General features: G+C 43.3%; 1 protein-coding gene across 6 annotated transcripts in view; it reads right to left on the bottom strand.

Moving 5' to 3' along the window:
- Positions 1-449: 449 nt before the first annotated feature.
- The window catches only part of Vldlr (very low density lipoprotein receptor), a 38,832-nt gene continuing 26,893 nt past the window's right edge, over positions 450-12,388 (bottom strand). For 4 of the 6 annotated variants that reach the window (XM_005352098.3, XM_026781242.1, XM_026781244.1 and 1 more), the window contains 8 exons: positions 11,656-11,774; positions 10,809-10,948; positions 10,381-10,522; positions 9,047-9,193; positions 7,909-7,992; positions 7,489-7,569; positions 6,362-6,531; positions 450-5,217 (listed from right to left, as the gene is read on the bottom strand). In XM_005352098.3, the coding sequence (XP_005352155.1) occupies positions 5,182-5,217; positions 6,362-6,531; positions 7,489-7,569; positions 7,909-7,992; positions 9,047-9,193; positions 10,381-10,522; positions 10,809-10,948; positions 11,656-11,774 (919 nt within the window). In that variant the 3' untranslated portion in view covers positions 450-5,181. The remainder of the gene's footprint in view (positions 5,218-6,361; positions 6,532-7,488; positions 7,570-7,908; positions 7,993-9,046; positions 9,194-10,380; positions 10,523-10,808; positions 10,949-11,655; positions 11,775-12,388) is intronic. The other 2 variants (XM_026781243.1, XM_026781245.1) reach the window with 1 other exon arrangement.

Raw genomic sequence — 12,388 nt, 5'->3', positions numbered from 1 at the left:
TTAACAGACCTTGGAAAAGTCGAGGAGGCAGAAAATGCAAGAATGGTTTCCCCTGCTTGTCAATGCCTGTTTTATCCGCCATCCTAGAGCATCGTCCCTGTAGGCACGTGCAGCCTGGTCTAGCCATCCTCAGAGGGAAGGGCTGTTCGTTACTATTTTGGAACATGGCTTTGACTTTGTTTCTTTCATGGAAAGAGGGACAGGGATGGGGGGTATGAGGAGGTACCTAACACACCGTCACTTGTACTGAGGTCCTACTGTCCTTCTCAGTGTGGCAAGAGAGGGCTCATCTAGCCTGACCATTTCAGGTCTGGGTGAATCTTAGTGTTTTCCTTAAAGGGCAGTTGAGTCATTCTTAGTTATTCAGTTGAGCGAGAAGGAATGTTTAAGCAAATATTTTCTGAAAAGATCTCTAGAAAAAATGGACTTGCAACAGTTATCTCAAAAATAAATTTTTATTGACGATAAATGTACAGTTCATTTAGAGAAAAATAATTATCTACAGGTCAGCAGGGACTGGACGCTTTCCAGTGTGTGCCTCGGCAACAGTGACCATCCTAAGGCAGTGGTCAGGTCATGCGCATGGGCCTCCTGAGGCGTCACACGCTCCCAAATCATATTTTTAGTATCAAGTGTGATGTTGAAAAAAGGCGAGACAGTTTTATGAAAGCCAGTCATTTTGTTCAAAAACATTCTCTTCTCCCCAAGGGTACATGTAAATTGAGAAAGAGCCGGGTGTTCGGGCAGATTCTAGAACACTTGGGAGCAGTTGGGAAGTCACAGCACCAGCATTCTGTGGACATCCCCCCCTCCCCCACCCCGTCTTCTCTGGTGTACTCTCCACTTGGCTGCCTCAGAAACTGAGAATTCCTGGGTGGTAGCTTGTTTGTCCTAGTATGCTCTGCTAGAGAAGGACATGACATCTCCGAGTTCCTGTAGGGAATCTGGATCTTCTCCTTCAAAGCTATCTCTTGATGGCTACTACCAAGTCTAGCATCTTGAAGGTGTGTCTTAACCGACTTATATACATGGTACCATGCCAGCTTTATAGTTCTGTGCACCATCGTGCTGAATGGGAAGTCTAAAGCAACTGAGAAAATGAAGACATCTGTAGGAAGGGAGACTTAGCAAACATACAATGTGATATCCAGCTTAACATTTGCACAGGACACCACCCTCCCCCGCGACCATGGCTGCAAGCTTATTTAGTTTGGAACATGGTTTATGACCTTAGCTTTCACATCTGCAAAACGAAGATACTTGCCTATTAGGGTTACTGTGAGGATCTAATAAGATGAGAAAACACTTACTTAGCACAACATTAAGCATATGGTAGGAACTGAAGGGTCATTAAAAACACTTAGACAGCCACTTAAAGACTCCGCAGGTGCCAATATGTGTTCCACGTCCTAGGAGAAGCAGTCAAAGGCCGAGGCAGACACAAGCCAGCTATGAGTCTGAGTTTGACACCATATTGTTCTTTAAGGCTTTTCACCTGTCGGAGATGAAATCCTTCCTGAACTTCAGACTTCGGTATGATGGGGAAGAACTATTCCAGGTGAAAGGCTCTTGTTACTCCATGAGTGAAGCTGTCCGAAAGGCTCACTGGGTAAAGTCCCTTACCAGTTCTCAGGCTGTGGACCAACACATACTGACAGTGATAGTCTGGGTGTTTGCCAAAGGACACCAGATGCCAGGCATGATTGATGCTGAGCTCTCAGGCTCCACTGCTGTATGCATCCCCTTGTCCCAGCGTGTCCCTGTCATTTCCACATCACAGAGATGCTTAGTGACTTGCCCAGGCCAGCACACCCGGGACAGAAGTGTGTGCTATTGACATAATGTGGAGAACCCTATACATGGCCACCCAGCTGCCATCTCACTTAGCACAGCCAAGAAGAAAGCTATTCTTGAGATATCCCAGAGCTCCTATCAAGCCCACATCTCCCAGGCTCCCTGTCTCACTCTTGTCCCAGGGTTCACACACACACATAGGGAGGCTGAAATGGCCTCGAGGTCTCCGGTCCCACTTCATTCCTGTTTCTCGGACGAACCGGGTTCAGAAACACAATCACAGACTGGAGTGACACCGTATGAGATGGCACACGTGATCACAAACCTCCATCCAGGACCCCTTACTAACTTACATTCAGCTTTTCATTGCTGAAGGTGGATGGGAGTGAGACTCATGCAGAAATGGTGGTTGTTATCCTTCCATGAAGCTCTTGTGAACAAACAAGCAACAGCAGGAAACTCCCCAACAATGACCGCCCCATCTTCCAAGCCATCTCCTTTCTCCTTGAAATTGAGACACCTTTGCAGACCTTTCTCCATTTCAGGAATTTGCCCAGTTTAAGGATCTAGAATATAACTGATGTAGGGGACACATTTTTTTCAGTCTCTCCAAAGAGGGTGAAACACTGGCTTTAGAAACAAAAGGCTCAAAGTTCTGGATCAGGAGTAGCATTTTGTTTTGTTCTTGAACTTAAGGAAGCAAAAGGGTCTGTGATTTATTTTTTTTATAAATTTGTTTGTTTTGCCACAAGTGAAAGAAAGAAGCATGACATTCATTTGGGCTAAAGGGGATATACTGTTCCAGTAGGAGAGACTTTGCTAGGTAAGCACGCTAGGAAATCAATTCTGTTCAAATACATGATACATGGGAAGCCCACCAGCATCTTTGGGTTGGGGTGAACTTAAAAGCTAGACAGTAGGAGGGTCTCAGCTTTCTGCAGTGTTCCCAGCTGAAAAGTGACTCCTTTAACTGGCCAGCAATTGTGCTGTTTAAAACCTGCCTGCTCATTTCTTAAAAGGGATGTCTGGAACCAAGGTAAGTGCCGTAGTTGAAGCCTCAAAGAATTATTTTTGCCCCTATTTATCCAGATCCAAAGGCTTAGATTTGATGCCAAATTTTCAAAGTAGCTGTTAGAATATCCTAAGGGAACTGCTAATCTTCTAGGTCTGCTTCTGCCCAAAAAGCGTGTAACTTGCAACAACCTCTTAAAATTTTGGACTCTGAGACTTGACAGGACTTTTTTTTAACTGGGCTCCACAAATCTGTTGATTTGTCTATCCTTTGCAGATATTCCTCAAGTCCCTTGGGGTTCCATTCACTGCAGCCTCATGTGACAGGCTGGTTTAATTATAAATATCCTTTCTAAGAATTTGATGTTTCAGATTTCACCTCCTAATTAATTATCCACTACATTAAACTCTAGAGGTACAGCCAGCTTAGGTCAACCCAGCTCACATACAGTTGTTAAGATCTTGTTTGGGCAGTAAAGGTCGGGGTTCTCATCCCTTGTGAACTACTGTCCTCTGGCCCAATTAACAGTCTCGCCAGATGACTGACTACCCTAGCAATACTGAACAATGCTCTATCAATATTTAAGCACTTCATTTTTTTAAAAATGAAATACCTTTTAAAACACAGTGAGTTCTAGCTAATGTTGGGTTTATAAAAATGAAATGACCTTGTTTGTTTTAGATGCTTGTTCAGCCATTTCATCCCCAAGAAATCGGTGCCCTTTCTCCAGTGCCCATCTCACAGTAGAGTTATCAAAGCATCTTGTCTGAGCCCTAAGCCATGCATCTTCTTACTTTTAGGCATCTGGAGACTTCAGAGTAAGGACATGATGGCAAACTCACAAAACTCCCCCCTTGACATGGTACTACTTTCCCAGCTCCAGCTCCTTATCTTCAAAGTTCCACAAATGCCCTATAGGAAGAACATCCCTATATGTGCGATGTCATAGACTGACAACATAGTGTTGACTATGTTACAATTATATTCTCCATAAAGCCACATTAGAATAGTTTTTATCCAACTTGCGGTTATATCAGAACTACATGAAGAGTTTGTGAAGAATCAGTTTCCTGGTCCCCGTTACTGGTGCTTTTGATTAAGTAGGTTTCGAGTGGGGCCCAAGAATATTCATTTCTGCTAAGTTCCTAGCAGCCACTATTGCTGTTCCCTGGGCATGCTGAGAACCACAACCTAGATTGTTCAACAATAACGCTGCCTAGCATCCTTCCTACCCATCTTCACAGTAGGACAAGTTTGTTCCTTGTAAGAACAAACCCTTCCCTATGCCGTAGAAGGCACTTGTCTTTGACTGACCTACAAATTATGACAGAACATGGACAACAAAGCTTGTGGAAATCTTAGCATATATTGCTAGATCAATGTGAAAAGGAGGGGGAAAAGGAATCTTCTGTGAGCAAAAGGAATTCTGGGAAGACAGTGTTTTTTAGGAAATAAATATGTTGGCTAGGTGTAGTGGTCCAAACATGAGACATGTAATATTAGAAGTTGGGAAGCTGAGGCAGGAGAATTACAGTCTTGAGTCCAGCAAAGAAGGAAGGAAGGAAAGAAGGAAAGAAGGAAGGAAGGAAAGAAGGGTGATAAATTTGGGGGAACAAATATCAAATAGTACCTATTTCTTTAGTTAGGACTTGGTTATAAAAGATACTAGCCCAGTTTTGGGTGTACAACACTCAGAGCTATAGCTTAGATATCTAGAACATTTGGTGATACACAGGCTGTTCCTAGACCATCTTAGAGGAATAATCAAAACCATGGTTAAGCTGTGTGGTTTAATTTTTTTTTTTTAGCACTTGAAAAAAAATGTACAGTAGTTTGAAGTCAGTCTTTGCAAACCTCCACAGAGGTCAAAGATTTCATTCATACGTACAAAATTAGTTTACAAATTTTTTTTTTGGCAATTTCATCTTTGTAACCCGTTTTATCCTATTGCCATTGTCCCAACCATTGAAAAAGTTTACAATAATTTACATAGAAATATCTTCAAAGTGCTTAAGAATAGTGATTGTTCTCTGGGATATGTACAGGTGGCCTATACAATGTATGTACAGGTGGGCGTCGCTACCGCACAGGGTTCGTTGCTGGAATATGGCTTTCTCGGGAAAGTGCATTCGTGGCCAGAGATGGCAATACTGTCTAGAGATTCAAGGGTTACACATACTTGGCAACCACATCCAAAGCTGAAGTAGTAGGTGGCCAGGAATATTTACAAAAGTAATATAAAAATGACCAAGTACACAAACTTGATTCCCAGAAAGATATCTTGATGTTCTTCCGGATGGGAGGAAGAAAGGAGACTTCAGCGCTGGCTCGGTTACCGTTCCGGAGTGGGGTGTTCTTGGTTTAGACCTCAGCGGTCAAGCCAGGTCATCATCTGTGCTTACAACTGATATCTGCAGAGGAGAAAAAGGTTGGGGTGAGCTCGGCTTGGTGGTTACTCACTGTGAGCAGCTCTACGGAGTAGACTTTGAGCTGACCATTCACAGACCCAAAGGAATGGAGGCCAGGCACATGAATTGGATTTGTGTTCCCAACCTGAAAATCTGGAACCCCAAAGGGCTCCTAAATCTGGAATTTTCTGAGTGCCACCATGATACTCTAGAAAACTCCACCTCTCACCTTAATGGTACTGGTTGTGGTCAAAATGAACACACATTAAAATAATATGTAAAGTAACCTAGAATATGTGTATAAGAAAGAACACATGAAATGAATGGATTTTGTGTTCAGACTTTTTGTGTATGTAAAAATCTCCACATTCCATGCTCCCTAAAAATAAATCCCCAACCCTGAACACTTCTGGCACCAAGTATTTCATATAAGGGCTATATAACCTATACCTGCTTGCTAGGAGAAGCAAACAAGCAAGCTGTGATTGATTCTGTTTAAGAAGTGCAAACCTTGGAAACAAATGTGAAAAGACACAGAATGTGAAATGAACACTGTTCCAAGTTCCACTGTGGAACTCGCAAGGGCAGTGTTCCCGTTCAGCATGTTTTATTCAGCATGGTCCTGAAGTGGAGGCTGGATATGTACTTAGGTTCCGAGGGGAGGAACACGTGATTGCAGTTGCTGCTCTCGCGGAAAGCTGGCTCTCCGGGGTGGGATGGAACAACTCTCTAAGGCATGCATTTTTAGTACTTTCGGCTAATTGAATCTTACTCACGCTATTGACTTTCGTTCAATTCCCTATACACAATCCTCGCGTGCCCACACTGATTTATCTTTAGCTATCCACTAGGCAAGGAACTGAAGTTCAGAAACAAGCCAGTTGGTTCATACTGCTCTTTCCATGTCATTTTTGTAATCTAAAATAATGGCAAATAGGACTCACCTGCCTTCCTCTGTGGGTGAGATGCTTACCAACTGACTGTGTTAGTGGGCCAGACACCCAGCATCTAACACGCAGCCAGTGGATAAAGGATCATCTTGGGATGCCATGATCCTTCTCAGCCCAGGTACTCATAATGAGAGGTTCTGGTCTCCTTTGAAGAGACTCATGTCAAGACACAGTGATTACAGACAAAGCAGACTTACTGCTGGGTATGTGTGTCCTACAGAAGCACTGTGTCTACCAATGTCTATTGAGAGGTCCTCTTCAGTGGTCTTTAAGTACACAGGATTGTCAAAGTTCATGCTTTTCATGTTTTTATGTTGCCAATTCCGCCACATCAAGTAGCCCCCGACTGCTGCCATCACCAAGAGCACTGAAAAAAAAAAATCAGAAGTCTAATAGTCATGGATCTATGGGAATTGACATTAATAAATTAAATCCATTTTCAGGAGCTTGGATAACTGGAAGTTGGAATACAGATGAGACAAAATTTTCAAATACGTTCAGCCCAGTGGTTCTGTGAATATTTTTTTTATTCCACACCCAGGCATATGCTGAGTCCCGAATCCCAAACCTAGGCCCAAACAAGGAAAATTATAGAACACTTTAAAGTGTTAGTCAAGTGGTCCTGGGAAACCAGTAAGCTAAGTCAAACAAAATGCCTTATAATTTACATGCCTGAAGGTGGCTTTAGAGGTCCTTTCCCTTGAGTTTAAAAATCTTTAATCACTATAAATTTATCCGTTATGGCTGGACAGTGGTGGTGCACACCTTTAATGCCAGCACTCAGAGGCAGAGGCAGGTAAATCTCTGTGAATTCGAGGCCAGCCTGGTCTACAGAGCTAGTTCCAGGGCTACACAAAGAAACTTTGTCTTGAAAACACACATGTGTGCATGCACGCAAGTGTGCTCAGGCAGCGTGCGCGCGTGTGCGCGTGCACACACACACACACACACACACCAACCAACAATCCCTCCAACTTACTTTTTTTTTTTTAATTTTACATCTTTTTAAAAAATGCATCTGTCTCTTTGCTTTCCTGCTTCTCAATACAACTAATGGGGTTAGAACAAAACTCTTGCTAACGTGACTTGCTGTGTGCAGGGGTAAGCAAGGCTAGCAAGCTCAGCACAGGAAGCAGTAAGACCTCTGAGGCAACTGGTGAATATTCACGGAGTCCATTGCATGTGAAAGATACTGCCGAAGAGTGGGTACCAGTCAGATGAGGAAGTGAATGCAATTCAGTGTCCCATGTGTTATGACAGCATAAGAGGCCATAGGGAGGTGGCTGTAGAGGACCAGGTCTATAGAAGAAGCAAATTTACTTACAGAGAGGGAGGATGGCCCAGGCAGCTGAAGTTCCTTTTGGAGGAACACTGACCTCTGATACTGCTGTGGTCACGTTGATCTCTACAAGGACATACAAGGAATCAGTCTGTCAGGACTTGAATTAGCACTTAGAAATCTACCCCTTAGGTAGAAATCCTTATACCTTTGTAGCTAATATTGAGGTCTAGTATCCACTATAATTCCAAACCAGAAGAATTTGGGATTAGAATTATTTGAGTTACATGGCCATTTCACCAACAGGTTTAATTAAGTCAGAGAAATCCAGGATACACAGGTTCTGAAGTCTTTGGACTTTAGGCACAAGTAGCCAGTTGGGGCAGAACCAGCAGTTAAATGTTGCATTAATTATTTAAGCGGCAGTTAGTTGAGATTAACAGTTTGCAGTACTGGATCCAATACCTCCAGGAACCAGTCCACTAGTACGCAGAATGTCTGTTGTGTTGATATCTTTTGTCTCACTGTAAGTCACAGGAGTTGAAGGACCTGGATTATAAAAATCAAGAACCTGGTTAAGGCTAAGGTTCCTGCGTGGCTGGCTGCATAGTCCAGACACATTGTGATGAAAGGTTATTTTAACTCCAGGTGAAAGAGACAACCCATTGCAGAACTCAACTGTGAAGTGGATGTATCTGCATGGAGAGAAATAGCCAGTTCCAAGCAAAACCCAGAGACGTATGAAACTCTGGGCAGAGCAATCAGCATGTGGAAGTTGACAACTCATAAAGATTCACAGCCATATGAAACGCCTCTCAGCCAACCCCAGGCTCCTGAATGGCCACAGATATTCTCAAAAATGCTCTGGTGTGCTATGCAGATCCCATGGGCTTGCACCTATTTTTCTCAGCAAACTGAGTAGGTGCCCAGTATGGCGCAGAATGATGCTAAGAAATCACTATGTGAGCGCCTTGCTTGCAATCAGCTCACTGATTAATCAGAAGCTGAGAACAAAATATTAAAATTCAAGCTCAGACTATCTGAGAGCTTAAACTTATATCATCAACTGAGGTCAGTAAGTATCCTGCAACTGCGGCCTCCTTCCTCAAATGTCTTCATTGCATTCATTCTGCCCTCTGTGGAGGACTTTACCTGAAAACTGACTAGCTCAGGTTACAGAGCGACGGGTACAAACTAGTTAGTGTGTGGCACATTGACACCAGTCACTGACAAACTCATCTGATGTTGAAATGTCAGCTCAAAGTACTGATAGTGAATGCCTGCCACACAACAATAACACCTAGTATTTTGTAATCTATTTCAAAAGTTAGCTACAGGCCGGGCGGTGGTGGCGCATGCCTTTAATCCCAGCACTCGGGAGGCAGAGGTAGGCGGATCTCTGGGAGTTCAAGGCCAGCCTGGTCTACAAGAGCTAGTTCCGGGACAGGCACCAAAGCTACAGAGAAACCCTGTCTCAAAAAACAAACAAACAAAAAAAAGTTAGCTACACCTGAATTTCTCAAATGCCTACAAATTGTCATAGCTGGTGGCTTATAGTGTTTGTTTTATGTTTTGGTTGTAGTTGAAACGCAGAAAGCCTTACTTTGACACTCTCGTCCGTTTTCCCCGAGACTGTACCCATTGGGACAGGAACAGGTATATTTCGGAGAGTGGTCACTGATCTGTGGTGCTGGCAGGCAGAGGTATTCGCATCCTCCATTCTCCGTATCTTCTTCACACCAGTTTTTACCTAGTCAGGAAGGAGAAAGGTTCTTGAAAATAGGCATTGCGGTGTTAACCATCTACACGCCCATGGAGCTAAATTTGCCTATTCTGTTAGTCCCTCAAGTGAGAGTAACATCGGTGAAGAATGTGTATCACTGATGTTGAATGGGTGTCAATCATTGTACTGGAAGCACACTCGGAAGATACCAGAGTCAGAGGTTTCTTGGAAGTGGAGTAAGACTTATATCTTCCATAGGTCGGTGTGAAGGGAGGTGAGGAATCAGGCCTGGCTCACACTGTTTGTTCAAAGCTCAGACTGAAGGGTCAGAAGGAGGGAGGCAAGTCACATTTTCCTGGCTTTATACTGACTAACTCCTACAAAGTGAAAGGGAACTCAGCCACAGGGAGGTGCGAAGTTCTCGTTAGATGGATGAGCCAGTGTCCTGGGCAAGAGAAAAGATGATTTGTTGAATCCTGTATAAGATGTGTCATGGGGGAGAATAGCTATGACAGGTTATGTCTCTCCATAAAATTTTCACACTGAATTCCTAACTGCTAATTCTTAGAAAGTGCTCTTATTTGCAGATATGGTATTGACAGAGGTAATCAAGTTAGGTGAGGTCGTTAGGGTAGGTCTTAACCCCAAGTGTCAAGTGTCCTCAGAAGATGAAATATGGGCACAAGCATGTATCAAAAAAGGTGTGACTAGACACAGAGAAATGGCCATCTATAAGCCAAGAAGAGAGGTCTGGCATAGAGCCTTCCCTCAAGTCCCCAACAGGAACCAACTTACCAACACCTTGACTTTGGACTTTTAGTTTCCAGAATTGTGATAGGTATAAGTTTCTGTTGTTTAAGGCACTTGATTTGTGGTGCTTTGCGACCTAGAAAACTATCCCTGAGATGTAGCTATGGCTTGAAAGCCACTGAAGAAGCTGCTGCCTTAGGCTTAGCAAGGGGAACCCAGAAGAAATCAAAATGAAAGCTGTTGACACTGAGGACTGAAAAGAGCTAAGAGCTGACTCTGAAGCCATTTCTCCAAGATGGCTGGAACGAGATATCAGACATCAAGTGCAGAGTTTGGTCAGGACTCACAAGGACAGAGGCTTCATTTTAAAGGAAGTTGAGTAGCTAAGGAGCTAGTAGGTAGTAGGTTCTAGATCATACTACTCCTTTGGCGTGGTCCTTAAGGAGTGGGTTTGTTCATGTTACCTGCTGGCTGAACAAGTTCATGGTAGACAATGATGTCTTGGGCATCATTGAGGTTGTTGACTAGGGTAGCCAGCTCTGACCCCGTGAATTTATTGGCACCATACACTGCTTCATTTTCTCCATCTATCCAGTAGACACGATCCTAAAACAGAACCCCAACAATTAGCATGTACATCCAATATTGACACAAATCAAGTTCTAATATGTTTTACTCATCATTTAATGGGATGAGGTTATTGAATGATTCTCCAGGATATTGAGTACGAAGGGTAAGTGAAGCAAGTTCAGGTTTCATAAAGTTCTTTGAGGGCTTAGTATCTAATGTGTACCAGTCTTTAGGTAGAAAATTTTCGGTTGTCTACTGTTCCTTCCTCTTCCCACACACCTGTTCTAAAAGTGTTTGCTTCCATGTTCGGCACATGTCTTACCTCAAATATGGTGAGCGCAAGAGGATGAGCTAGGAACTCCAGAGACTTGAGCACTATCCTACGATCTTGGCCATCCAAGTCCACACTAGACAGCATGTGCAACTTGGAATCGAGCCAGTAGAGGCGACTTTTGACAAGGTCTAGCAGGAAAATAATTAACATGATATGAGCTGTGGTGGCGCGTGCCTTTAATCCCAGTACTTGGGAAGCAGAGGCAGGCAGATCTCTATGAGTTCGAGGCCAGCCTGGTCTACAAGAACTATCTCCAGGATAGGCTCCAAAGCTACAGAGAAACCATGTCTCGAAAAACAAACAAACAAACAAACAAACAAAATCCAAAGAAGCTATTCTGTTTTGTGTTTTTTTTCTCCTTCAGAAGCTCTTAATGGGGACACCATAATACTTGTGAAGCCAGCAATAGAACCTGTAACTGTATTCCTCTACAGGGGCCAATGGGATTTCGAAGACTCTCAAAGTCATTGACACAAGATATGTTATAGAAAGTGATTTTGAAAAAAGGCTCTGTATTTGCACTTCTTCCCAGATAACTCAGAAGGAAATGGCTACAAGTTATTACCCAGAAAAGGCTAAGGCACCCATGCCTGTTGTGTTCCATATGAAAAACCCCAAAGATCCAAGATTTACTGAGTTGCCATTGCATATTAGACCAACTAGGTGACAAGCCAGCCATTCTGGCACCCGTAATTTGTGAAGTCCACCATGTTTTCTCAGCCTTTCTCTCTGGCTATGGATAGAACTAGAAGTATCGCCTCAAACTTAGAGTGGACATCCGTTTAAACTCAATGAAGGGAGTTAGCTAGTGAGGGAGAAGGAAGGTCACACGTACCGAGTGTAATTCCATTAGGCCATTGGATGTCATCGGTCACAAGTGGACGCCTATCAAAGCCATTCATCCCCGCTTTTTCTATTTTAGCTGGTTCGCCCCAGTCAGACCAGTAAACAAAGCTGGGAAGAGTTAAATCAGAAACGTGCCTTAGTGACTGAGAAGAAAGAAAGCTGCGGCTTAAATCCAAAACTTAAAGAAGGCACAGCAAACTCTTGAACTTGAGGCTCTCAAGATAAATGCTGGTGCTTGAGGCTCTAATTCTGTTCTGAGTATATGGAACTGAACGGTGGGGATGCACAAGGATTGGAGCTATAGCTCAGTGAAAGAATACTTGCCTTACCCTGTGTGAGGCTCGGGTCTACTCCTCAGGACTCCAGGAGACAATAATATCATCTCCAGGTTATAACTGTGTTAGTCTGTGTTGAGCTGATATATAAGTCTCAGCCCAAAGTCCCAAGGTTGAATATTCCTTTCTAAAGGCACATTTATTTGGATCCATGAAGGAGGTATTTTCCGTAAGCTCTAAAGGAGGAGCTTGGTGATGATGCTCTATTGATATTTCACAGGGATAGTTGTGATGACTACAGTCGACTTTTTCTAAGCTGCCTGCCTCAGGGAAATGTTTTGACAAAAGTCTGGTCCTTTCAGTTGAACTTTCACACAATTTGCATGCAGTTTTAGATGGAAACTTGAGGGAAGAGGGTTATGCCAACACCAGTATTTTCCTTGAGCC

This window comes from Microtus ochrogaster, chromosome 8 (genome assembly GCF_000317375.1).
Source record: "Microtus ochrogaster isolate Prairie Vole_2 chromosome 8, MicOch1.0, whole genome shotgun sequence".
NCBI classification, from domain to species: domain Eukaryota; kingdom Metazoa; phylum Chordata; class Mammalia; order Rodentia; family Cricetidae; genus Microtus; species Microtus ochrogaster.
This window is presented reverse-complemented; position numbering and strand designations above follow the sequence as displayed.